This window comes from Ipomoea nil, unplaced genomic scaffold (assembly GCF_001879475.1).
Source record: "Ipomoea nil cultivar Tokyo-kokei standard unplaced genomic scaffold, Asagao_1.1 scaffold1932, whole genome shotgun sequence".
Taxonomy (NCBI): domain Eukaryota; kingdom Viridiplantae; phylum Streptophyta; class Magnoliopsida; order Solanales; family Convolvulaceae; genus Ipomoea; species Ipomoea nil.
In genome coordinates, this window is record NW_017618360.1 from 2854467 (window position 1) to 2882195 (window position 27729).

Below are 27729 nucleotides of genomic sequence, written 5' to 3' on the forward strand. Positions count from 1 at the left end.
ATTGTCATTTTATTAATGTTAGTTTACTTTTTCTGACTTTTATTTTCCTTTTATCAAAACGTTAACTTAACTTTCATCACAGTTGTATATATTTCTGACCAAAAAATGACGGGAAATTCCCTTTTGAAACATTATTGACGACAAAAATCAACGGTTTAGTTGTTGGGTTTTGACGAGATTCACGTCTGCTAAGATCCCCTTATGGCTTTACCCAATATCCAACTCGATTTCTCACTTTCTCGTTAACAATCAGATTTTTCCCCCTTTTTTTTTATGTTTCTCGAAACTGGGTAGGATTTTCTGCTCAAATAAAATCCAGATATTTATCTGAAGAAAAATAGAAAAAAAATAGAAAAAAAATATATATACTATTCCAAATTATGGAGAGGTGCGATGATTCATTACCGGGAGGAGATGAAAATTCTCGCCCAATTGCTGATAATGATTCCCAAAGCTCAATCTTGAGCTCAAATCTCTTCTTGGATGGCGTTGGAGAGGTTGTTGTCACCCTTAATTCCGACGGGTTGTCTTGTAGATCAGCTGAATCTGTTTCTAACGTAAGTTTTTTTCCATTTTATGAATTTGTTTTCGTTGGTATATAATTTATAGGGTTGTTTAAAAGATCCGAAGAAGATGAAGATTTATATCTTTTTATTTTATTATTTTAGCCATGTACTCTGCTTGGAGGTTTCCCTATTGTTTGGGCATTGATCTGAAACAATGAATTCATCTAGAAGATTGTATAATGCCAATGAGGTCATTTCTTAAGTTTCTGAAGTATAACATAGTTGGTTTGAATGCCACAATAAAGCGAAATCTATACATTATATATGTGTGATTGTGTGAATTAGTGTGAGTTGTTCACCTTGTTAAAGCAACTAAAGGAGACGATTTTGTATTCCCAACAACTTAATAGTGGATATGAAGTGTAGTGATGTATGTGGTAAATATGTTAGCAAGGTTAATAGTTTATTGAGATTGTATCATTTATGTTAGTGTTTTTTTATCCGAAACTGATTAACCTATCATGTATGTTAGTGTATGCTAGTTTTGTTGATCCAAGGCTTTCCTGGTTGACCAAAATCACCTGGATCGCTTGTGGATTTGAGTTTTTAAACCTAAAATGAGTATTCATCTTTCTTTTTTACTACTTAATAACAAATGCCATAACAGAGAGAAGGAAAGGAGGGTACTTTTAGGTATTGTCTGGTTATATCTGTCTGTTGTTTATTTTTACTGTTACCAGTTTTATTGTACTTACATTTTCTAAAGGAATAATCATTGGATTGTTTTGTCTATTCATGGTGGTAGGAGGATGATCCATCCCTTTGTTTAGGCTTAAAAATTTTCCGCAAATGCGAAATTTCTGTGAAATTATGTGATGTCTATGCCATTGACTCTCTTGGTTGGGGTTTGGTTCGTGAATCTTCGCTTCCAAATGCTAGTGGACTATTCTCTGGCTACTCATTTGAGGTTATCACTTATCATTTATCTTACAGAATTACAGTACCAACCAATAGTTTTTATTCTATTTTGTCTTAATCAGTGGGCTGAATTTTTATTTGCCATGGCAGATGTATAGGTTTGCTGTACACTATATTCAAAAGTCAAGAAACCACCCTACTGTTTGGATCCCATCGCAGTATTGTTTTGGCCATAAGGACCTGCGGACGTGCCAGATGTGGGTTAATCAGATCAGAGCTGTTCTATGCTTGCAGGGAGGGCGACCTAAAAATCTTCTGGTACATTTGTTTAAGTGGCTAATGCTGCAATATGATGAATTATAAAGTTAGTAATTCAGTAATGAAGTCTTGTCGTTAAACTATAAACATAAGATAAGCTTGTTGTAAGATTTTTTTCCAGACTTTCTTTTTGATTGACTAGGTTTTTGTTAATCCAAGGAGTGGGAAAGGAAATGGATGTAGAACTTGGGAAGCTGTGGCTCCTATATTTTCACAAGCCAATGTAATGACGAAGGTAATTTCTAAGCTGTAGCTGTCCCTTCTGATTTGCTCTTCTAGAATTTGTAAGATAACCAAGGACTTTCCAATCTCATGTTCGTAGTTATACACAAATCATTTACCATTGATTATGCATAAGAATCTATTTTATCCAATTAGCTCATGTCTAGAGTGATCATTTAGTTGGCCAAATAAAATTATTGAGGCTGAAATTGCCTAACATATGAGTATATATTTAACTTAGGGAGTTTTTAAGGCCTTTTGTTGTTTCTGTTGGTTACTTATGTCCTATTAGTGAGCCCAAAAGTTGGTGTTATTTTGTCAGGCAGATTCCATTTTCTGTCTCTTTCTATTCAGCAAATCATTTTGGTAGAAGTCTTCATATGGGGGTTCGGATGAAATCCTGTATGATAAGAGCATCTTCAATAGTGGTAGTTTTTTTTTTTTTTTTTTTTGGAGTTTTTGCAGGTGTGATTAGGAAAGAGAAAATGGGAGGGGATGGAAAAAGAAAAAAAAAAAAACAAAACAAAACAAAATCTGAAACTAAAAAAATAATAATGCTTAACGCGCCCGGCGGGCGTGTGCCGTGGGCGCGCATGTTCTGCGCAACGCACAGATCAAAGAGCAAGTGGGACCCACATTTCCGACCAAAAAACCTATTTACTGCAAAGACCTCAATTTTTCTCTCACCTCACCCTCTCTCCTCCACCTCACTTATTTCTCCTCAAAAACCGGTCCTAAATCCCCTAATGGGGATGCTCTAAGCCAACTGAGGTGATTTTTCATGTGGAGATATTGAAATGATGAGCTGGACCTTCCTATGATTTACTTCCTGCTTCTTGAAAACGTAAGGCTTCAAGTCTAATTTGTGAAATGAATCCATACAAAATAACTTTGAAAAAGAACAAGAAACCTTTATAAATACAGTAATAAAAACTAGATCATGAAAACTATAATGGATTATATGAAGATTCTTGGAATTGAGGCAGTTGGCTAGGGATGGAGTACAAGTTCTTTCATCAATTAAGATTTGACAAATATGAAATGCCGTCCTCAAAGCTGTGGAGATAATTTGACATGATGAATACCTTACTTCGTAGTAAAGTTCTTGTTTCAAAGTGATTTGAAAACTAACTTAGTCATGCAAGTTTGATGGATGGGTTATTGAAGTGTTGTAGATTAAGAACCATCTTCCATTCAAAAGGGCTGTTCTCCACAATTTGTTTTCAACAATTTTGATCAGGTCACTGTAACGGAGAGGGCAGGGCAAGCTTTTGATGTAATGGCCTCAATCTCAAACAGGGAGCTTAATTCATATGATGGTGTGGTAACTGTTGTAAGTGACAAGACTTCTTTCTAATCTATGCTAGAATTTCTTCTTCTTGAAACATGACTTTTGCTCAAGAAATTGAAACGTAGAATCTCTGTGCAGAAAAACTCTATTTCCACACTTTATTCCTAATTGTTATGCTATTCAAATCTGTGAGTAATTGTTTAAGAACATAAAAGAAACCTTGATTTGGACTATAGAAACAGTATTCTGCAAATTGAAATTTGTTCTCTTAACCTCTTTACGGTTCTATACTATTTGCTACAATTTCAGGGTGGTGATGGTTTTTTTAACGAAGTACTAAATGGCCTTCTATTGTCAAGACATAAAGCTTCATACCCACCACGCCCAACAGAATCTATTCATCCTGTTGAGAATGGTAGCAATGGGATGGCTCATGATGCAAATGGAAACACAGAAGAGCCTTCTGATAATAATGAAGATCTCTCACCTCTTCTCACTCGTTCAGAACTTGATGGGAGGCAAGGTACAAATCTCAGTAGGTAAACTTTTCATATAGTTTCTCTTCTACACATTGCCAATATCTGCATAACATTCTCATTGAAATGTATCTGGCGTTACAGGAGAGACTGGTGATCCTTGCAACACAGGTTCGTTAAGTTACAGTTCAAGGCAATCAACTGAATTAGTCGGTTATTTCAAGTCTTATTTCATCCTTGATTCTTATAAACAATTTGTTCACAAGGCTTTCACTTAGTATTGCTTTATTCTTTTAACTTTGCTTTCATCATGGTTTGGACAGATCGGGATTCTTTTTTATTTCCAAATGAACGCTTCCGGTTCGGGATTATTCCATCAGGATCCACTGACGCCATTGTAATCTGGTACATACTTTTATAGCATCGAAGAAATCACTTCTAGTTCTAGACTAATGAATCCAATAGCATATTTTGTGAAAAAATGCCTTGTCTTTCACTTTTGCAGTACTACTGGTGCTCGGGATCCTATAACATCTGCGTTACAGATTGTCCTTGGTAAAAGCGTGTGCCTTGATATTGCTCAAGTTATAAGATGGAAAAAAACGTCCACCTCAAAGGATGAACCCTGCGTACGCTATGCAGCCTCTTTTGCTGGGTATTATTTGTTTACCATTAGTAATATAGTATAATATGGAGTATTCCCTATGGGTCACATATTAAAGTGAAGCCAATTCTTGATCAGAACTGACTAAACCATTCTTTCCCGAATGTCCACTACTTTGATACTCATCAAAAACCAAACTATCTAATAGAAACTGTGAAATTTAACTTTACTAAATTCAAGTATGGAGTATACTACCGGTGCCTCTGAAGTATTTTGTGAGGCATGTTGGAGTTAAATCTATGCTAAATTTAATGCCGATATATTGGAGTAATAAAGTGTTATGTCTTAATTAACTGCTGAGATAAGGAATGTTTTTCTCCTCTTTGATTTATTTTATTCTCTTGATAGGTATGGATTTTACGGAGATGTAATCACAGAAAGTGAAAAATATCGTTGGATGGGACCTGTACGATATGATTTTGCAGGAACTAAAGTGTTCCTTCGACATAGGTATGTTTGGTTGATTCTGCTAATGTGCACGGATGAAATTATTAGGTTTTTTTCTATAATTATTCTTGTGAATCTCGTGCAAAACGAGCTTTACTGACAGAAGTAACATAAATTGAGAGAGGGTTTTAAAAGAAAACCTTATTCTTAACTCCAAAATAATATGCTTAATAGCATTTCTCTTAAATATTTTCTTTATTTACGTTTTTTTTTTTTTTTTTTTTTTTTATAGCTCGTATGAGGCAGAAGTTGCATATTTGGAAGTTGATTCAAAGAAAGCAAACTTGGGTGAACAGGGAGGGCTACAAGTGTGTAGGAAAAAGTCACTTTGTAGCCTACGTAAGAAGCCCGAAAGAATAGTGTGTCGTGTGAACTGCAATGTTTGTAACTTAAAAGCAGGCGAAACATCACCAAGACATGAGATATCTGAAACATACTCAATGGGACCAAACTCGAAGGAATCGAGATGGTTGAAGTCCAAAGGGCGGTTTCTAAGTATTGGTGGTGCAATAATATCTTGTCGAAACGAAAGAGCTCCTGATGGCCTGGTGGCCGATGCACATCTTTCAGATGGTTTCTTACATCTTATATTGATCAAAGACTGCCCTCATGCATGTTATTTATGGTCTCTCTCTCTCTCCCCGTCTCTCTCACTCATTCACTACCAATCGTTTGACTTCCACTCGATTAGTGTTCATTATACACGACGCAAGTCTTGTATTCTCCAATATAGTATTCTAACAGCGATGAAAATACGTGCAGGCATCTTACCCAGCTTGCAAAGAAGGGCGGGAATCCCTTGGATTTTCAGTTCGTTGAGCACCACAAGGTATGTATGCCTCTCTCTTTTACCTCGACCACGAAGCAATGCTAGCTCAGTGTTTCAGAGGTCTGACTTTCTGCACAAATCTTGCACAGACGACAGCTTTCACGTTCACTTCTTTTGGGAAGGAGAGCGTATGGAACATAGATGGCGAGCCCTTCCAAGCGCATCAACTCTCGGCGCAAGTTTTCCGCGGCCTCATCACCATGTTTGCCACTGGCCCTGAAGTGTAGCCTCAGAAGGTGCATATATGTTTTCTTCTTCTTTTGCAGCAAATATTATCCTGTTCTTGAAATGGATCCTCAGATTTGTATAGCAATTACTAAAATCCTCTCTCCTTGCTGCCACCTCCTCCCCCCATGTAATGTATACCATTTTGATAAATTGTTGGTCAGATTAGAATTTTGCAATCAATATGATCTTTGCTTTAGCTTTTTCTACATTAGCTCTTCTTATACCTTTTTATGTTTTTGGCTGGATTGAATATTGTCAACTCTTTTTTTTTTTTTTTTTTTTTTTTTTTTAATAATTTACGGGAAAGCCCACAGTCACTATTCGGATCTGGCCGCTCTAGGTGAAGCTTATTTTGTAACCTTAGTTGATAAAAAGATCACAAATAAGGTAAACCAACTTAGCTGACTGGCTCAAGCCAAGAAGATCAATAGATAGCTCTTATGCTTAAACTTCGAACATTTTGATTATTAAGCAAATTGTCTGACTAACTTGACTAGGAGTTGCTCTCCCAAATATTGTCAACTCTTGTCCTTGTGATAAATACTTAATATAATCTCAAAAGCATACATGATTATACTAATGCAAAACACATTTAACACTAAATAATTTTTCTGTATCCAAAGATCTAAGTTGTCTATATTACAAGACGTTTAAACATGTCATCGATAAATCCAACATCTTTATATAATCAAATATTTTGTACGATTACTCGTGCAAACTATATCAATTGATAATATGATAAGGTTGCTAAAGTGCAAGTACAATAAATTAATATTTCGTAAAAATTTTGAAATAATTTGTAGTTTATCCTAAATATGCCACTGTTTGGAAGTACAACAGCACCAAGCCAAAAATAGATATCGTACCGGAGATATCATGCCCCGTCTTTACCAAGCATGCATCATGTGGAATTGGGGTTTAGGTGATTAACGTTTTGGATGAAGACAGTGACAACGTGCCAACATTTGATAAAGTAATGTTTTTTTTTTTTTAATAATCAATTTTTTTTTTACAAGAAAAATCTCAGTCATTATCTGAGTGTGTGTATTGAGTAAAAATTCTTTCATGTTTAATAGATTACAAATCACATGTGAGAGGTTAAACCGCACTAAGAAAACTATGCGCAATGAATTCGATCAAGAATGTGTTGGTAAGAATCAAATACGTGACATGTGCGAAAATTATGCTCCACCCTTTTACCATCCTTTTAACTTTTAAAAAAAAAAAATAATAATTAAATAAGTTTTGCTCGCCAACTATCATATAGTCATGGGTTCAAATTTCGATGGTGGGGACTTAGATTCTTTGAGGTGAAAATGCTTGAGAAAATATAAAATATATACTAACATGTAAAGAATCATGAATACTTGTGAAATTATATAGATTTGCTGATGCCAAGACCTTGTAGTCTAATGGCACCCGGGTTGGACTAACATGTTAAGAATCATGAATACTTGTGAAATATAGATTTGCTGCTGCCAAGACCTTGTAGTCTAATGGCACCCGGGTTGGACTCCTATACGGGAGGTTGCGGATTTGAGCCCGGGTTGGACTCGCATATAGAAGGTTGCGAGTTTGAGTCTCAGTGGAGACGTTATTGGCTCTTTGTGCTTTAGTAGGTTGAGAAAGTAGTTATGAACGTATGAACAAATACGGCAAGTTACCACTAGCCTTTACCTTCATTAGCGTTTGATCAGGATCATTAGGACTCTCTTTGGTTTGCTTTCAAAAATATAGATTTGCTGCTAGCTACGTTGTCCATTTTGGTTGGGAGAATAATATTTTTTTTTCCCATATTTATTTATATCAAAGTATAAAACCGTCTTTTTCATTTAAAATAATGAAAATGACTTTTTTATTAAACAATTTTGGGATTAGTTATTCTAGATAAATAAAATATGTATTGATTTTTTAAAAAAATGTTTTTGAAAGATTGTGTTATAAGAATTTAGTGTAATTTAAATGCAACATATCAACGATATTCTCAATTTGGAAATAATAATATTACATTAATAATTTTGGTGGGGCTATATTTTCTAGATATAGGCCAAATATGTTATTGTATTAGAGCAGCATGTCAGCAGATTGAGAGTTCAAGATGACGGAGTTGAGCCGGGGGCTATCCCAAGCTTGCATAAGAGGCGGTGAATAATCATAGTTTACAAAGGAGTAGGCCAAGAACAAGTGGCGGCGTTGGAGAAGATGTAGCTAATCTTTGTTTAAATAAGTTACCAATTTAGTTTATTGGTTTAGTAGGTAGTATTTGAGATAACAGATTAAAGATCAAAATTTGATAATAATAATATGGAGATAGGGATTATGTTCAAAGTGAGCTGATCTCTTGTGTGTATTGATATTTGACTTTGTTTGTTGAGCTACTGAATTATCGTGATTTAAACCTTCCCAAATATTATGTCGGTTCGGGTGTACGAGGCCCTTCGAGGTGGGGATTTAAGTTTTGGAGAAGAAGGTTTGAGTCCTATATCACGTAATTTTATTTGTGGTAAGAGTAATTGAGTAAGATTGAAATATGGATCTCATTTTTAACAACAATAATGTTTTCTTTCGTTCCTTGTATTATTATTACGTAGTTAGTCTTTGTACTATAAACTAGTTATTATTGTTATTATTATTTGATGATTTTACAGGATCCAGTTTCATCATAAATAATTGAATACAGGTGTATAAATGGGAGTGAGAAAATAATATTTTTATTATCTGGGGCACTAGGCCCAAAGAATGAGTTATTAATGGATCAGTGAATAACAAAATAGTTGCTAAGAATTGAGTCTTGATATTTGTATAGAACGTTATTTAGGACAAGACACCACTAAGTTTGTGAACATAGAGATGATGTCTTAAAGAGAAACATGATGCCCCTTATATAAGTGTGTGAACTTCCTTCATTCGCAGACAAGTGCGGGCCTTCATTAACCTTCCACCTTAACCATATATTGTCCCATTTTCACCCTCCACTACTTTGTTGCTAGCGTCCTTCAAAGAAATATGTATAGCTTGATGTCCCTTCATACACAAGATGTGAATAGCTTGGTTGGTTGGTGTATGTTTGTGTTGCCAACTTTGAAAGTTGCATGTTTAGACTTAGCTCGTTACACTCTTTACCTATGTTGAAAAAATCGCTAGGCGCCCTCTAGGCGCCTGGGGATCGCCTAGGGCGCCTAGAGCGCCTAGAACGCCTAGGCAGGCGCCTAGAGCGCCTAGGCGGGCGCCTAGAACGCCTAGGCGAGCGCCTAGACGCCGAGACGCGATTTTTGCAACAGTGCTCTTTACATTCTTTCCTTCTTTAAGCCCAACTGGTGCCCCATTCACTCTTTTTAGACTAAGATATTCTCAATAAAATGAATTCCGAAGTCTTATAACCCTAATACCCTATCATTATTATTGTTATTATTTATTCGATCACATTCTTTATTATGTATGTATATATGGCAAACATACAAGTCAATCCAACCCAAATTATAAATTTTCATCAAATTTTTAAAAAATGGTCAAAGTTGCATCAACACATGAATTGCGAATTTTAAAATTAAAAGTAGTTTAAATTATCACTTTGCAACAAATGTTTGACTTTTTGTATTTTAATTCATCAATAAAGCCACTTTACACACACACACATATATAAATATATATAAATAAAGGATGATATGAGAATTATTAGTACCATCGTGAAACCTTGTAAATTAATCTCACATTCTATTTAAGATGGTTAATGGCTGACAGTTAAGAAAATATAGTGATGTTTCTATAATTACAGTGGTGCATTTAAATATACTTGATAGTGCATTTTCAGATAATGAGAACACACTCAAGATATATAATAGCACTCACATATGTGCACTATTGATTATAGTTATCTGCAGATACACTATTAAACATTTTAAAATATAATGTTATAATTACAAAAAAAGTATTGCATTATTATTTTTTTAAAAAAAATTATTGATTGTTTTAAATTGACATATAAGATTAGTTCGCATGTAATCACAAGATTATTGGTTTTTCTTAAAAAAAAAACAAAATTATTAGTTTTAATGGGATTTTTTTCCTATAATTTTAATGGGAGTTATAGACTCTATATATGAGAGTTTTGTAAACAAGCATCGGATTAAGTACACGCGATTCTGATCGTGCAGTGTAAGTGATAGCAAGGTGATTTACACGGTCTTATATAGTTATATAACTTATATGTGTAATTTAAAATAATATTGTGTTATTCAATTAGAGCAAATACTAATTTTGGTCTCATAAGTATTAATAAAATGACAATTTTGATTCACATGTTTAATTCCTATCAATTTTTCTCCACAATTATTATTTTAGTATCAATTTTCATCTACGACTACTGTTTTAGTGTCAAAATTCGCCACGTCGATCACCCCATTCGTTTAAGAGATGCTGACATATGAAATTATTAAGGATATTTTTATTATTTTCAAATTTGAGTATGAATAAATGAATTTAAACCCTAAGATCAATCATAATTCACAGTTCTCTTTCTCAAATTAAAGTAGGATGAAAATGAGAACTGCGAATTGGAATCGATCTTAAGAGTTTAAATCTCTTTATTAATGTTCAATTTGGGATCTTAAGTTGAAAAGGATGAAAATACCCTTCAAAATTTTAAATTTCGACATGTCTTAAAAGGAGGTGTGACCGTTGTGATGAATTTCGACACTAAAATAATAGTTGTGGATAAAAATTGATACTAAAACAATAATTGTGGATGAAAACGATCATTTTACTAATACTCGTGAGACTAAAATTGGTATTTGCTATATTTAATTATTATTTTTTAATTGCTAAGTCTTTGTCGGGCCGCCCTGTCAATCATTAACGCTGTTTTGATTATACAATACTAGTACATTTTTGGACCACGCGTATGCCTCGACAAACCTTTCATTATTACATCATTTGTTCGATTTGTGTGTGATCGGATAATGTTTGGTTTCTGACTTTTGTATTTTGATGGTTTTGTTTTGTTTGTTTACTTTATTGTTGAGTTCAATTTTTTTTTTTTATATATAAATATTATATGTAAACTTACTTGATAGAAAATTTATGGGACAAAGAAATAAAGGAATTGATATTTAAAGAATATGAATTATTGTTCTATCACCTTTGAGTTTTTTGCACTTTTGGTCTCACAATTATGGTGTCACTAACAACTTTGATCTACGACTTTTAAAACTTGTAAAATTAGTCCACGATTATGGCTTTTTTAGCAAATTTGGTCCTTTTGGTGCATTTTCTGTTTAATTCTTGTCGAAAATTTTTACTCTCCATTTTAACATTGGTAATATTGTCTTTTCCATCTTACAAACTAATGACATAAATAATTAATTAATTAATGTTATTAGTGACAACCTTTGTCAAATGGAAAATGGGGAGGATGATGAATTTGCACATATTAACGGAAAATGTGAGATGGAAAAGACAATATTACCCATGTTAAAATGGAGAGTAAAAATTTTTCGGTAAAAATTGAACGAAAAATGCATCGAAAAGACCAAATTTGCTAAGAAAGTCATAGTCGTGGACCAATTCTACAAATTTTAAAAGTCATGGATCAAAGTTGTTAGCGACACCATAGTCGTGGGACCAAAAGTGCAAAAATCTCTATCATCTTTATATGGTTTACCGTTTAACAAATGGTTTTGGAGCAATCAAAGTTAAATTGGTCAGGTAATTGATTTGCTATTTTGATTTATATGAGAGTTATTTATTAGTAGTCTGGTTTGGGCCAATCAACTATAAACAATTCAGATTAGTTATTTCTTTGTCGTTCTTTGTTTGGGTAGAGTTTCTCAAAGATCTCACATAACTTGATAATGCGAGGGATGTGATTCTTATGAATGTTTTTTAAAAAATGAAAAAAAAAAAAAAAGAGGAGAAAGTTTAGCAATTTCACTTTTTTTTTTTTTTTTGAAAAGAAAAGGACACTTCATTAAATCAAAAGATCAGCAACAAAAAAAAAGTGGAGTGACAAGCCAGTCACCCGGGTGGGGATCAAACCCAAGAGCTCTAGCAATAGAATAAGTCCCACATTGGCCAACCGTCTAACAAACAATTGACAACGAAGTAAAATCCTGAATACAACTCCTATAATCATCAAGCACAACACCTTTGTAAGTTATAACCACTTTATAAAATTTATAGCTTATTTTAACGGCAGGTAATCCGTCTCAAGTATAACCTGCTACACACCCATCTATTTAAGCCATGAAAGAGCTTCACATTTTTTAGTAACCTCATATTTCATTAAACCAAACAATATTCACATTTTTTAAGGTTATGTGACATAATTAACATGAATCAAATGTCCCCTAAAAATATGTTTCTACTATTTAATTTTAAAAAACTAATTAAACATGACTTTCTAATTTCGTTTTATTTCTTCTTACACTAATAACAAAACTAATTAATAACCTTTCAAGTTTTACACACCAAACTTGAGAGCCCTAAATTGTCCTCCCCTAACAAAACTAATTAATAACCTTTCAAGTCTTACACACCAAACTTGAGAGCCTTAAATTGTCCTCCCCTATCAATGACCTTGTGTTCTAGTGATACGAAGTGACTCTCCCAAATTATAGGAGGTTAATAGTTCATTCTTTAGTGAGGCAGTATTAACTCTTTGTGCTTCACTAGGTTGAAAAAGTAATTTATAAACAGATACTACATTGAATCAAAGTAATACTAAAAAAAAATGAATTTTATGTACAAAATTACCTTCCCCTTAATATTTTGGTGAAAACCGAAGTAATTGGTAAGGTGTGTTTTAATTTATATTTTTCAAAGTATTGTACACTAGGTCCAATAATAAGATAACTCCACACCACTTCCTCTAATATGATTTGTACCTACAGATTTTGTGTAAATCAAATATTGTGCACCTTCAGATTGCATAGTCGCATCTAATCAACCTAAGGGTCCGTTTACTAACAGAAAACTGTTTTTTGTTTTCTGTTTTCTAATTTTCAGTTTTCGTTTTTTGTTTTCCATTCTCTGTTTTCTGTTTAGAAAACTTGTTTACTAACAAAAAACTGTTTTCTGTTTTCTAAACTTCAGTTTTAACCTAAAATTTCGTTGGGATAATATTAATATTTTTTAGCTAATATTTAAAATATTTTTTTTGGATGTATTCATTTGAATGACATGTATATGAATATATAACTTTTACTTTGAATTCTAATATATGTGAGATTTCAATATTCAATATCTAGACCGAACTTGTATTATAATGTAACATAATTAAAAATATTCAAACTAATAATCTATTGAGTTCAATCAAAATCTAAAATATTATATAGAGTTTAATTCTTAATTTTGATAATGTAAATAATGTCTAACATTAAAGTGTAAGCAAATAAATTATGTTTAAATAAATTATGTTTAAATAAGTAAAGTGAGTAGAAAAGATAGAAGATAGTGATAAGTACAACAAGATGATAATGAATGTAATCATAGTAATGTGGTTAGAGTGACATATAACTAAATAGATGATAGAGATTTTGTTTTTCATTTCCAAAATAGTTTTTAAGTGTGTTTCTGTTTTTCAGAAATTTCTAAAAATATTTTCAATTTTCAAAATAGAAAACTGTGTTAGTAAACATGTTTTCTATTTTCCAGTTTCCAGAAATTTTTAGAAATTTTCAGTTAGTAAACCGTCACTAAATATCTTAAGGATCGTCAAAGACGAGGCCCACACCGTCCCGACATTTTTCCCTTCTTCTCAGTCATCCGATTCGCCCACGACGAAACCGTAAAAGCGAGGTTAGCCACAGTGCAAACCGCACCGGCTTTTTTCACATTTTTATTATTTTTACGCTGGACCGGACTCTCACCATACCTTCTTCCACTTTCCGATACGCCTCGCATTCAACATTTCAACTCCCCAACCATCCTTCACTCTTCCCGTGCTCTTCCTTTTCTCCTTTCTCTCTCTACAAAATTGCTCAATTTTTTTTTGTCTTCTGAATTTGAAGATTCCAAGTTAGCAATTGAACACTTGCGGTTTGTTTTTTTAATTTATTCTTAGTATCTAATGAGATATTAACTAAAAAAGTGCCAAAAAAGGAGGGAGATGAGAAACGGCCGAACTGTGTGCTCGTCGGAATCGGTGAACGGCGGCCAGGATGTCTATAGCTGTAAAGATTCCGGTGCTTCGTCCCCGGATCATCTAGTTGTCATGGTCCACGGTATTCTCGGAAGGTAAAAATATCTCCGATTATATATGATTTTTTTCAACTCTATCGTTAACTGTTAGTCTGTTATGCGTTTTACTTTACCTTTATTTTTCAACTTGTGTACTTGAATTGGGTGGAATTGGAGGAAAACTGAAATTTGCCTTCGAATATTCGCGTACAAGTCGGGATTAGGCAGTTGTCGAATGTTTGTGTTGAAGTTCATCTGTAAATTGTTGATTACTCTTTAGAACTTAGGTTTTCCTCAAAATTAGTGTTCTAAGTTTCAATTTATGTTCCAAGAGGTTGTGGATAAGATGAGTGATCTTACTCCGCGTTTGCTTTGCAATGGAGTTACATTATTTGCTTAGATTTTGCAAATAAGGTTCATTTCTGCAAAATGTAATAAGTTCTCTCAATGCCACTCCATGGCTACAATACAAGCATCTTATAAAGACTGATAAGTTATAAGATGCCAGAACTGCTAAAATGTTAAAGGGTGCCATTAACTAATTGCTTTTTACTCAGAGACCTAAATGCTTCTTTTACCTTGACTTGTCTTATTCAAGTAGAAAATGATCAATGCTTCAACTATTCAGCTACTCATTTTTTTTTTCGGGCTTCCATATGTTACTGCAGTACCACAGATTGGAAGTTCGCGGCAGAACAATTCGTCATGGCACTCCCTGACAAAGTTTTTGTTCATTGTAAGCTCATTATGCCATGAAGTTTCTCGCAGTTCTTATCTATGCATATTCTGTTAGGTTCATTCATGGGACATTATTTAGAATACTGGATATTGCAAGTTGGTTATTTCTCTATGCACGCTGCTCTTCTCTTTCCTTGCATTCTCTGGTTAAAAGTGATTTGCTTGAATATCCTTAGTAAATGTTACTTGTTTTGCAGGTAGTGCTAGTAACATGGCTATCCTAACATTGGATGGTGTTGATGTTATGGGTGAGAGATTGGCAGAAGAGGTTTGTCTTGATATAATACCTATAATTATTTTTGCTCCTGCCTCCCTGGCCAGTAGAATTAAACACATTCTATGTATAGGTCCTTGAATTAATAAAAGAAAAGCCTGGTTTACGGAAGATTTCTTTTATTGCACATTCTGTTGGAGGCCTTGTAGCAAGATATACCATTGGCAGACTATATAGATCCACAAGAAGGCAAAATACAGAGGAGTTATCTACTGATACCCCTGAAGAAGGGTCAAAGGGCACCATTGCTGGTTTGGAACCAATGAATTTTATCACTGTTGCCACACCTCATCTTGGATCAAGGGGCAACAAGCAGGTATCCTGTACACTTCTTCAATGTTGAATGTCTGCTTTAAGTTTAATGTTCTACATCCACAAAATTATATTACAAAGGAATGCTCTTTTTGCAATATTGGACTGTATAGGTTTTCTCATACTATGGTATGGTCTCTAAGTTAATATGTAGCCTTTTCGATTTATGAAATTCTTGTTAAGCTGATAGTTGGACCAAATATTGGTTGTGAACTTGTAGTAGCCTTGACTAGCCTTTAAGATCACATTGAAATTCGCTTTTTAGATTATCCCGTTTTCCAAATCAATTTCTACAGTTCATTTGAGTATGAAAGGATCTCTGTTATTGACTTCTCAATGTTGAATGCCTACACTTAGTTTAATGCTAAACATCCACAAAACTAGTTAATAAGTGGATGCTCAATATTGGAGTGTCTGATTACTCTCAAACATTATCTCTAAGGATGGGCATCAGGCCAGGTTGGGTTTGAACCCGATGTATGGTTCAGGTACCCAAATTTTTAGGTGAAGTATTACAAAGCTGAAAGGCCAAAGCAAAGAAGGGGGATACAGATTTTTAAATATAGTTCTTGAGTCAAGTTGGGTTGGATCTTGGTGCTTATAACCCCAAAAATCTATTGATCCAAAAGCCATGTAGGATTGTAGGCAATCATTATTTTGTGGACCATATTTTGTATACTGTAAAATAATGTACATTCAGTACAAAAATAATGTACTGTTAGTATATTAAAAATGTATATTGTATTCAGGGGATGTACATTATTTGTGTATTGAGTGTACATTATATTGTATAATGTACATTTAGTATATTAAAAATGTACATTCGGTCCACACAATAATTTGCCGATTGTAGGTATGTAGTCTATATTTTGCTATTTACCTTGAGGTTTTTTGGGTTCACGAGATAGGGTGGGAAAATATTACTCTTATCTATGAGATGAATAATCTCTATTCTATTGCTTGCTAAATCTTGTGGAATGTAGATTTTCTAATTGAAAGGACATTCAACCACTCTTGTTTCAATCAAATGTGATGACTTCATTAGTAGTTTTCTTTTCAATAGTTATTCAACCACTCTTTTCTGTCCTGACTGTTTTAAGCTTATGGTCAGGTGCCATTTCTTTTCGGAGTTACTGCCTTTGAGAAAGTTGCGGGCCATGTGATTCATTTGATATTCAGGAGAACAGGCAGACACCTTTTCCTAAGGGATGATGATGAAGGGAAGCCTCCATTACTTAGACGCATGGTGGAAGATGATGGTGAATTGCTTTTCATGTATGTTATTTCAACTACCTTGTGTCATATCCATGGATGGCCCTCATTTGAAATTGTAGATGCCACAGCTAGCAATGAATGTGTGTGCATGTAATATGAAGTACATTTATGTTACTTCAAAACTTGTGTTTGCAGGTCTGCCTTGCGTTCATTCAAGCGCCGAGTGACTTATTCAAATGTTGCTTATGACCGTATCCTAATTGCATTGCTGAATCAACAATTATTGTACCTTACATTTTTAATACTGAATTTCACTTTTCCTTAATAGTTGTGTTTGCTTAGATATTGTTGGCTGGAGAACATCATGCATAAGAAGAAATAACGAACTGCCTAAGGTATTATATTCTTAAATTGTCACATCTTTGTTGCTATCGGTGGTTTCATATTATTCTTTTGATTGTAGTGGGAAGAATCCTTGAACAAGAAATATCCACACATTGTGTATGAAGAACGGTGCAAGGCATGTGATGGTGATCAGGCTGAGTCTATTGTTATGGAGGATGATTGTCAAGACAAGCTGGAAGGTTTGTAGCCTTTCTTCGTACTTACCCCCCCCCCCCCCCCCCCCCCCCCCCCCGGTGTTTTTCTGTTCTCTGGTGCTTTGTCTGTCACTCTTTTCTTGTTCACCAGTTCTCCATTATATTTGGGCTATATGATGCAGAGGAACTGGTGACATTTTTATCTCGTGTGCCATGGGAGAAAGTAGATGTCAGCTTCCATACAAGCAGAATAAAATTCGCTGCTCATAGTATTATCCAGGTCTGTGTGTTGCTTTTTTGCCCTCGATACTCTTCAGCTATAGCAATTTTCTTAATGGAATGGAAACTGCAAACGAAAAGTACAATTTCATATTTTCCAGCAAAATAAATTGCAGGTCAAAGTCCAGAGTGTACATTCAGAAGGCGCAGACGTTATACAACATATGATTGATCACTTTCTTCTATAGAACACCGATTTTTAAGTAAGCTACGATGTGCATCAGCAGCCTCACCACTTTTTATTAACAGCCTGGTCTTCAAGGCTTACCGCTTACCTGATGCCATATGCTGATAATCAACGTGTATCAAGGGCTGCAGGTTGAATGAATGGTCAGTTCTCAATTCTCATGATGCTATCATTTAGTAAGCTACAAAGGAAGCAGCTTATGTGAGATCTAATTTATTGTTGATGTGCTGCAGTGTATAATATTACACCTTGTCCAACTAATAAAACAGAATTACTATTGTATTCCGTATATTTAATGTTACCACGATATTTGTATTTCCCCAATCCCTTACCCCCCAGAATATCTTCTTTATAAACCATTTAATTTAATTTTTTTTAAAGGTAGTGGTAAACAAGAATGATGTTTTAATTTCCTCTAATAATATTTACCATCTTTTACTGTACATCATGAGATGAATATTAAGAGAAAATATTATTTGGTAAATAAATACTCATAATTGGTAGATCTAGTATATATCTTCTATTCCTTGAGAAGTGTATGTACAATTGTTATATAGTGGACCATGGTTTACACAATGTTGTGTGGACCATTGTCGTCAAATGAAACTGGAATAGAATTAAAATGATACTTTAATGAAAAGTTAGTGTATGTAGAAAATTAAACTAAAAAAAGAAAAAAGAGTTTATTCAATAATGTATATTGTCAAATGAAGTTTAGTATAATTAAAATGATACTTGATATTGCTATAATGAAACTAACGTGTGTGAAAAATGAAACTACAATAAGAATAATATTATCAAATGAAACTAAATTGTAACTAGAATGATACATACTTCATGGTCCATAGTAAAATTTGGCGTGTCAAACACAGTCGGCTAATTAGTAATTAGCATGATAATAGTGGTTTTATAGTTGGGCCCATTGTTGTTGACATCATATTTTGGATTTGGGATGTGTAGACATCAGTGTTTAATGCAGGTAGGAGCGATGCTTTGCAAATTGCAAGTTGCAACCAAGCAGTGGGGTCGGGTTCCATTTATACGATGATAGTGAGTGTTGGGACTTGGGCGTCCGGGTTACTTTCATGAACCTGAGCTGGTAGTGAAAGTGAAACACAACTGGTCCGCCCGGATACATCCCAATATCCCATCCTATCCCTTACTATACGACCTTAGCTTATATCGCAATCCACACCCTATTCTCCTTTTATTACTTAAACATCTACAGACCACACCAAACAGCATCCAATTCAAAGGCACAAAGGAATTCAGGAACAACTAAAGGAAAAGGGAATTCAAGAACAACCAAACTCGTGAGACAATTATCATATTTCCAAAAACGTGGACCACCATTGTTCTTAACTGGTTCTTTTTTATCTTCATAGGATTTTAATTTTTCTATGTTACGTTCTTGTAAGTTGAAACGAGTTAGAGAAAATGAATTCATGCTACTTTGAAACTAGTATTGATGGGGATTATCCCTTACTGAACGACACTTCTACGTTTTATCAATATCAGTACTATACTAGTGGAGAACCCGGCCCGACCCGAATAAAGACCTGGTATAGTTCGGCCGGCAAGACAAAGGACAGTATCAATTGGTCTGTTCCGAACACATAAGGTTAGGACCGAGCACCCGACCTATAACACTTAGAACCCAAGGCCTAATTCCCTTACCCAAATTTAGTAGCGACACACCCAACGGAATCAGGAATTTCAAGACATGTACTCGAACTAACTTGGGCCCCGAGCTTGTCCAATGCATGTGCTCCACATGTCACGCATGTCGAGAGACCGCTAACAATCTACTCTTTCTCCCTATATATAAATATCACACTAATTGCGAAAAGGGGGACTTTTTGACTATTGCTAGACACAAAATTTTAGCTCGAGAATCTCTGACACACTGTCAAGTCATCCGAGCTCAAAAATTTAAAACCAACAATCAGAGTGGGCAAACATGAACTGTAGCCGGAACCAACCTCAATACTGTGTAAAGTAATAAAAATTCCGTATTTACTACATTAAGTATTTAACACGAGAACACATTTTTTGTTCACTCTCATATTATAATTTACAAATTGCATTTATTATTATCAAAGTGGTAAATAGTACAGTATAATGCACAGACTATATGCTAATATTGTTTTTTTTTTTTTTTGAAGTAGTAAGTAATCTACTTGAAATATAATTCCACACTATGCTGCTTTCAATTACGTACTTCCGTAGTTTTATAGATCCACAAATCTATAATTGGCATTCAAACTGCTAAACTGATCTCAAGTCTTCAAAATATCTCCTCTTTCACTCGGGATTTGATCTCTTTCCTCCGATTCCGGCCGTGGTTCACCGGCGGTCCCGACTTTCCGGCGTCCAACGGGAAGTTGAGAATTGCTTTCCTACCTCTCATCTTGAACGCAGCACAATCGTAGGCTCTAGCAGCGTCAATGTCGGTATCGTAAGTTCCCAACCAGATTCGCGATCCTTTCCGGGTCGGGTCTCGGATCTCCGCCGCGAACTTCCCCCACGGCCTCCTCCGAACTCCTCTGTAACGCCTCCCCTTCCCGCCGTTACCGGATTCCTTGTTTGCACCCGCGGAATTCTGCGTTGTCGAGCTTGAATCGGGAGTGGAGCGAACAATAATATCGGGTTTGGTTTCGAACTCGGGGAAATCGAGCTCCAGGTTGAGGTAACGTGAGACCGGCGATTCAGGTCGCTTTAGGTCCGGAACGGGAGAGACCGAGTCCGAAACGGAAGTAGAAGATTCCGGCTTATCGGAGCCGGAAAACGGCCGGTAGTCGTTGAAGTCGTCGTCGGGAAAACAGAAGCCGAGGTTTCCGATGAATGCTTCAGTGGAAGCAAAGTCCCCGAGGAGGTATTGGCTTATCAATTCCAACGTCATGAACTCATCTGTTGTCGTCATCATGCATGTATCATTCATCTGCCTGTCTTCCATGCCTGCTGTATATATGTAGAAGAAGAAGAAGATGGGTATTGAAATCTTGAGACTTGCAGGATATGGATATGACATATATATAGAATATAGATACATACATATACGTCATACGTGTGATATAAGTGTATGTATTTAATGGCAATATCACTTGTGCAGTGGCGCAGTGGGTTTGGGCAAAAAAGCGGTTTGCACGCTGGTTTAGCTGGAATCATCTATCAGCGGATATAGATTTTTTCATGTTGCATAATATGACTCAGCCGGATATACCATATATATACATCATAAATGTGACAAATTAATTGTGGATATAGATGTGGATGAGGATGAAATTTGGTTAGTTATAACGCATCCCTATGAAAATTATGTTTCATCCATTCATTCACTTTGTTCAGACGGTTTTGATTAGAAGAAGTATAAAAAGAAAATTTAATCATTTTTTCTACATTAATTAAAGTATGCCATATCAATAGAGTTTTTTTTTTATTATTATTATTTTAAGAAGAATAAAAATTGATATAATTCTAAAATTGGACTCCGACACTTGGGGCTTCCATTATATTGTCCCATCGTTAGAGTCTTCTGAAAAAGGCTGTGTTAGTTTTAAAACTTTTTGAAGCCCACCGGGGTTCAACACTATCGAATTTAGTTGGTGAATAGGGAGAAAATGATAAGAAATGATAGACTACTTGATGGAAAATGTAAAGTAAATCTATGACTTGTTTTTCAAGCACAAGATATGATGAATAAGTAATTTAGGAATTTGGATTCAGTGTGTCATACAAAGCCTTTTTGGGGCTTTTGAGGCTTATTTATCAGTGTTTTTTTACTGTTTTTAGCCGTTGCTTCTTCCGTTATCGATCTTCCTTGAAAACAGTCATCTTGATCGGCCATTTATGGAGGCCTTGAATGCCCAACGGTCACATGAATACTTGGCTCTCCGACTTCCACTTATGCCGACTGCTTGGTCTCGATCACCTTCCTGGCCGAGTCCTGGAGTGACTCGACTAGTTCATCTTGTCGAAAGGGCTCCTTCTTCTTTCTTTGTCGATGAATCCTGCCATCGGCCCAATTCTTGCCCAACCCATTTGTTTGGTTTTCTAGGCCCACAACCCATTCGGGGCCCATATCCCATGGGGCCAATCGTTATGCTGTGCAACCGTATGCATCGTGCATTGTGCATAAGGATGCAAAAACGACGTCGTTTTGACGTCTAAGTCTAACTTAAAAAAAAAAAAATCAGAATTGCATAACTACACATCCACAATTTCATAACTATACATCCAGAATTACATAACTACACATCCATAATTTCATAACTATAAATCCAGAATTGCATAACTACACATCCATAACTTCATAACTATACATCCAGAATTGCATAACTATACATCCATAACTTCATAACTATAAAATCCAAAATTGCATAACTACACCATGCATAATTACACATCCATAATTTCATAACTATAAATCCAGAATTGCATACTTACACATCCATAATTTCATAACTAAAAATTCAAAATGAATGAACTAAAAAAATGAACAACATAATGTTGTTGCTGGGAATCGAAATTGATTTTTTTTTTTTTTAAGTAGGACGCGCGTTTTGATACAAAACGGCGTCGTTTTTGCATCCGTATGCACCATGCATGGTGCAACGGATGCACAACATAATTTGCCCCATGGGGCAGCAACATGTATCTAGAAGGAATCCGATTATCACGATTGAGATTTATTTTATATTGACCTTGTCTATCTTGTTGAGTGAAATGGTAGTATTTGTTCTATATTTTCTTTAATGTCCAAAGAGAGAGTCACCTCACTACAAGAGTTCGATCCTGTGACATTCCCTCAAAAGGAGCTATAAAGGTGTCATCTGAAAATAAGATATTTGACAGAGACTTAAGATTAATTAGTGTAAGTTGATATATCTAAATCCAAATAATAATAATAATAATAATAATAATCTGGCTTGACTTTGGAAAGGATATTTATGTAGAGCTTTGTTAGCTCCATGTTGCAAGTTACGATGTTATTGCCAACTTGATTGAGTGGGCACCCACCCTTGTCGACTAGCTAACTTAGCCGCCCTCCGTTGGGGTCTATGATTAATATGTTACATAAATACTATATGTTCACTCTCATCCCAAAATGATTAATACATACTCAATTTCATTTTATATGTTTAGTTTGTTTAATGACATTTAACTAGAACTATTTTGAATTTAATTTTTTTATAATATTAAATTTAGTATTAGTATATAAAAGTTATATATTTTAAAATTACATTAAAAATACTATTGAACAAAAAAAAATTAATTTAAAAATATTAAAGAAAATAAACAAATAATAAAGAGTTTGTTTAACTAACGAATAGTAAACATGACATGTAAAATGAGACAGAGAGAGTAGAATTTAACTTAAGTATCAAATAACTTTTTGAATTATTTTTTAAAACTGTAATTATATCATTAATTAAATTAAAATAATTTTAATTAGACATATGAACTTTAATTAACCCCATGTGACTTGTTTGTGTTAGTAAAGTTCAAGTTAGAAGTGGTTTGGATGCTACCTCATTATTTTTTGATGATTTAAATACCTAGTTGACATATAATAATAATAATAATAATAATAATAATAATAATAATATTATTATTATTATTATTATTATTATTATTATTATTATTATAATATAAAAATAAAAAAATTATTTATTTTAAAAAATAAGAATATAAAAGCTGCTTAATTAAGGACAAAGACGAAGATGACTTTATCTTCATCCTTACTATGGGACATCTTTGTCCTTGCTCAAGGACAAAGACGAGTGAGTGTCTTTGTTCGGAAGTTTGATTTAATTTGGACAAAGACAATTCAAATCTATATAAATTTAGATGCAGTGAATCTTAATTTTAATGGCTCTTTAATTACTATTCTTATTGCATCCCAACTGCTTGTGCATGCATATAACAAGACCAAAACCAATTTCATTTTTTCTTTGGGTCATGCACACTCCGTTCACATTGCTAGCAAAACAATTCTAAAACTATTTTGTATTGATTAATCAGTTAAGTTGTGCTCTGGAAACATAAATTACAAATATGATAATATAATTGTAGGATTCACTTTTTTAAGTGAGAGAGTATTGCATGGATAAACTTATCTTAAACAAATTTCTCCTATCTTTAACTTACAATCACAACTTGACTGGTTAACCAATATGGATATATATATATATATATATATATATATATATATATATATATATACTAGCATTTTGTACGCGCGATGCGCGAAAACTTATGCCCAATATTAAAATATTGTTAAGTAATAAAATTTAAAAAATTAGTTAAAATTATATTTCACATTTCCTTAAAGTTATGATACTTTTGAATGATCATATATTTGAATATAGTGATCAAAACAATATATATATATATATATATTAATAATAATTTACAAATAATACTAAGCTAACATCCACATATATGATATATTGATATGTATAAACAAATAATATATATAAATATTATTTATAATTAAAATTTAATATTCATATAAATATTTAATTAAAATTTATAATTTATAATTAAATTAATTGTTATATGATAATTTTAATAAAATGATAACTAAAAATAAGAAAAAGATATGATAGATGTAGGTGTATGGTAAGATTGGTGGACATATTAAATATTAACGGTGTTATAACGGTGTAAGGGTAATTTTGTCCAATACAAATCAAATGTACAACAATTAAAGCAAGATGTATATATTTTTTAGCATATAAAAAAGGGACAAAAATCAAGGACATAACTTGTATTGACACTTATTATGTTTTTAGATATTTAATTTGTTAATACGCGATTTACCTGTCTACTAAATTCCATGACCAATAAATGTTGGATGCTTGAAAGTCAACACAATAATACAAATAAATAAATAAATAAATGAAAACTGCAAATCTGCAATAGTAGTACGTACGTCCAATGCACAAGTTAAGACTTTCCCGAGTGTACTACTACATTATATTCTACAGTGTATATATAGATTTTGATCTTTATATATAAAATAATAATAATAATTGAATGAAAAAGAAAACGACATGTCAAGTTGTAAGTTGTTTCTAGTTTCTACGACACCGGTGATGAGATGAGGTGGCCCCAAAGAACACAGTACTGGAAAATACTGCAACTTGCTCAGCTGCTTCTTTCGTACATGCATGGAAGAAGCACCAAGGAAGGAGCAGCTAAAAGATCCAAGTACACCACTCAACTTGATTTTTTTTTTTTTTTTTTAATAATAAAGTGAGTTTCTCGACTTTATTATACTATATTTTAGATTTCATAAATATACCTTAACCTCATAAAGATGTAAATCAAATTAATTTAATGTTGAGATTTAATATTAAACTGTACACGTATATATACAATGAATTACATCTAATTAAACTCATATACAATGAATTACATCTAATTAAACTCAAATTTTTAATATTTGGGAGAAGAATTGAACTTTCACTCCAGCTCTAAAAGCAAGTATTAAGTGAATTGAATATGGTCCACTAATCAATGGATCGGATTCACTGCCCTAGGGGCAAATTGATCCATTTGGGCATGAGTTCTAGTAGGGGACAAATTATATCATGTATCAGTGTTCTATTTACATTGTAAATTCTAGTCTAAAATTAATATTCATATTTTGTATATATAGTTGACACATTTTGTATCTGTCGTTGATAGTTTCTGTATTTATAATTATCATTATTATGTGTCAACAATTATCAAGTTATTTGTTTACATATACAGAAACTGTTTAGTGTAGGTACAAAGTGTGTTACCACTGAAGGTTTAAAATTGTTGTATCAGAGTTTACAATGCAATATGAACCATAATCCATGGTATAACAATTGCTAGTAGGGTTGTCAACCAACCAAAATTTTTTAACTTGCTTTTTAAAGAACAAAACAAAATTGGGGTTGTTAATATACTAATATATAATAGGGAAAAGGGTCAAATAGGTCCTCGAACTTTAGCTTAAAAGTCAATTAGGCCCCTAAACTTTTTAAAGGTGCAATTACACCCATCAACAATTCATTTAAGTGCAATGAAACCCAAAAACAAATTAATGACCTGCTATAACAGGTCATTAGGGTTCAGACCATCTTCCGGCGAATTTTCGGGCAAAAAAAAAAAAAGTAACCGGCGAAATTTTCGACAAAATAAGTGACTGGCGAAATTTTCGGCAAATTTGGGTCGGTTGCTGGTCACTTTGTTTTTGGGCTTCATTGCACCTAAATGAATGATTGATGGGTGTAATTGCACCTTTAAAAAGTTTAGGGGTCTAATTGACTTTTAAGCTAAAGTTCGATGATCTATTTGACTCTTTTTCCTATATAATATATTATTGGTTTCATCTATTACAGATAGACTGTGATTTACCTTTCTTATGTGATTTATAGATTACATAAGAATGAGGTTTACTCAATATATATACACACTTGGATGAGGATTGCTCATATTATTATAGGATTATTATATAAAGAACCAAATAAATGTTTGAGAGAATAATAGGATACTGCTTTTACCTTATAAAATTGAATAAATTAAATGCAACAACTCCATATACTATATATATTTACATTAATTAATTAATTAATTAAACATAAAATCAAAGATTGAAAGAACTTGGGGAAAACCAACTGCCAAATTCGACCATTTTTCTTGGGATTTTTTTTTTTTTTTTTTTAATTTTTAGGGCTTCGATTCACCACAGACTCTGGCTTCCATAGTCAGGTGCAGGATCTTCGTATTCCTCAAACAAAATATTTTATGGATTTCCTTAAACCCTAATTCCATGATAGTTATATACGTTTGGTGATAACGGCGGGATTTCGAAGATACCCTTCGCTTCAGAACAGTCCCATACCGTCATCCAACTTGACGGCGTTAAGGGAGCCGCCGCCGCCGCCGCCGCAGGCGGCGGCTGCGGCGCTTCAGATGACTCTTCCACCACTTCCCTTTTCACCTGCTTAATCACCGCCACTTCCTCCTCGGCTTCTCTGGGCCTTTTCTGGCCGAAAGTCGGCGGCGGCTGGGGCTGGCTCTCTGGCCGGAAGTTCTCGACTTCGAGCGGGAAGTTGAGAATGGCTTTGCTGCCTCTCAGCTTAAACGCCGCCCGATCATAGGCCTTTGCGGCGTCCACGGCGGTGTCGAAGGTCCCGAGCCAAACCCGGGTCCCCTTCCGGTTCGGGTCGCGGATCTCCGCGGCGAATTTCCCCCACGGTCGCTGCCTCACGCCCCTGTAGTGCCTCTTAACAACCTCGCCGGAATCTTGAATTTCCGGCGGCGGCGGCATCTGCCCAGCCCCCTTATTGTTCACCGCCGCCGGCCTGGGAATCGCGATATTCAAACTGGGTTTCCTCTCATTAAACTTGCTAGACGGACTAGAAGCCACAACCTGCGGGTTAAAGCAATTCTGCTCAGAATTGCAGTAAAGTTGATTAAAAGCAGGATCATCAAGAAGGAGATGTCTAATCTGTTCAAGGGTACAATTTTCCCCAGATAAAGCCATCTTAATTTACTGTTTTTTTCTGTCTTTTTTCTTTTGTGACTAAGAAGCTATGGAGATTGGAGAGATAAGAATGAAAGTGTGGATTGAGTGCAGAAGGGGGGAGTGTGGGGGAACTTATAAAGGGTTGGAAAATGGGGTTAAGGATAGTTCGTAGGATGCTTCTAAGGTGGAGAAAGGAAGCATCCTTTCATCCTCTCATAGGATAATCCAAAAATAATATAAATAATTCAAAAATAATATAAATAAAAGCTACGTGCTGATAAGCATATGATGTTTGGTTTTTGTTGGGGTCTGGTTTTTAATTTGCTATGATTACTTCAGTCTTGGGTCAACCACTTCACCTATTTCTTGGTTGCTTCATTTGGGGTCATTTCATCTTTTTTTCTTTTTTACTTTTCTTAGAATAATTTCTTTTCCTTCACGTACTTTTAATGATTACTATATGGATTTTCTAGGATGTGAAATTGTGAATAACATGTAAGATTGCATATAATTAATTTAAGGGTTTGGATTCATGTGTAGTAACGTGTAAATTACATAAGAAAGATAAAATTGTACTCCACATTAAGAATATTTTCTCGTTCA

The 27729-nt window shown here is 34.2% G+C and overlaps 4 protein-coding genes across 5 annotated transcripts; 2 read left to right on the top strand and 2 right to left on the bottom strand.

Annotated features, from left to right (window-relative positions):
• The first annotated feature begins 121 nt into the window (after positions 1-121).
• On the top strand, positions 122-6105 carry LOC109146463 (ceramide kinase). Of its 2 annotated transcripts, none has more exons than XM_019294107.1 (13): positions 122-557; positions 1312-1473; positions 1575-1742; positions 1885-1977; positions 3205-3297; positions 3565-3778; positions 3876-3902; positions 4055-4136; positions 4237-4386; positions 4744-4845; positions 5075-5467; positions 5605-5671; positions 5761-6105. In XM_019294107.1, exons 1-13 carry the CDS (start codon positions 381-383, stop codon positions 5896-5898), a joined length of 1866 nt encoding a protein of 621 aa, XP_019149652.1. In that variant the 5' UTR covers positions 122-380; the 3' UTR covers positions 5899-6105. The 2 variants fall into 2 exon arrangements, with proteins under 2 accessions (XP_019149652.1, XP_019149653.1); XM_019294108.1 differs by having other exon boundaries at positions 124-557; positions 1902-1977.
• Positions 6106-13705: 7600 nt separating this feature from the next.
• Positions 13706-18029, top strand: LOC109194110 (putative lipase YOR059C). The gene is made up of 10 exons (XM_019344999.1): positions 13706-14131; positions 14743-14810; positions 15010-15080; positions 15160-15402; positions 16510-16673; positions 16809-16864; positions 16956-17008; positions 17077-17197; positions 17335-17432; positions 17548-18029. The coding sequence occupies exons 1-10, from the start codon at positions 14004-14006 to the stop codon at positions 17617-17619; spliced, it is 1074 nt and encodes a 357-aa protein (XP_019200544.1). The 5' UTR covers positions 13706-14003; the 3' UTR covers positions 17620-18029.
• A 1630-nt stretch (positions 18030-19659) lies between these two features.
• LOC109194111 (ethylene-responsive transcription factor ERF107-like) lies at positions 19660-20812 on the bottom strand. Its single transcript, XM_019345000.1, has 2 exons — positions 19795-20812; positions 19660-19763 (listed from the first exon to the last, which is right to left on the bottom strand). The coding sequence occupies exon 1, from the start codon at positions 20668-20670 to the stop codon at positions 19906-19908; it is 765 nt and encodes a 254-aa protein (XP_019200545.1). The 5' UTR covers positions 20671-20812; the 3' UTR covers positions 19660-19763; positions 19795-19905.
• A 5364-nt stretch (positions 20813-26176) lies between these two features.
• LOC109194112 (ethylene-responsive transcription factor 5-like) lies at positions 26177-27248 on the bottom strand. Its single transcript, XM_019345002.1, has one exon. It carries the CDS (start codon positions 27142-27144, stop codon positions 26413-26415), a length of 732 nt encoding a protein of 243 aa, XP_019200547.1. The 5' UTR covers positions 27145-27248; the 3' UTR covers positions 26177-26412.
• Between the last annotated feature and the right edge of the window lie 481 nt (positions 27249-27729).

Excerpts from the sequence above, each read along its gene's own strand:
- LOC109194112 (XM_019345002.1), bottom strand. The coding sequence starts at position 27,144 with ATGGCTTTATCTGGGGAAAATTGTACCCTTGAACAGATTAGACATCTC.
- LOC109194111 (XM_019345000.1), bottom strand. The coding sequence starts at position 20,670 with ATGTATCTATATTCTATATATATGTCATATCCATATCCTGCAAGTCTC.
- LOC109146463 (XM_019294107.1), top strand. The coding sequence starts at position 381 with ATGGAGAGGTGCGATGATTCATTACCGGGAGGAGATGAAAATTCTCGC. Across the intron at positions 1,474-1,574 it reads TCTCTGGCTACTCATTTGAG|ATGTATAGGTTTGCTGTACA; the intron begins GTTATCACTTAT and ends TTGCCATGGCAG. Across the intron at positions 4,846-5,074 it reads AAAGTGTTCCTTCGACATAG|CTCGTATGAGGCAGAAGTTG; the intron begins GTATGTTTGGTT and ends TTTTTTTTATAG.
- LOC109194110 (XM_019344999.1), top strand. The coding sequence starts at position 14,004 with ATGAGAAACGGCCGAACTGTGTGCTCGTCGGAATCGGTGAACGGCGGC. Across the intron at positions 15,081-15,159 it reads GTGAGAGATTGGCAGAAGAG|GTCCTTGAATTAATAAAAGA; the intron begins GTTTGTCTTGAT and ends TTCTATGTATAG. Across the intron at positions 16,865-16,955 it reads TTCAAATGTTGCTTATGACC|ATATTGTTGGCTGGAGAACA; the intron begins GTATCCTAATTG and ends GTGTTTGCTTAG.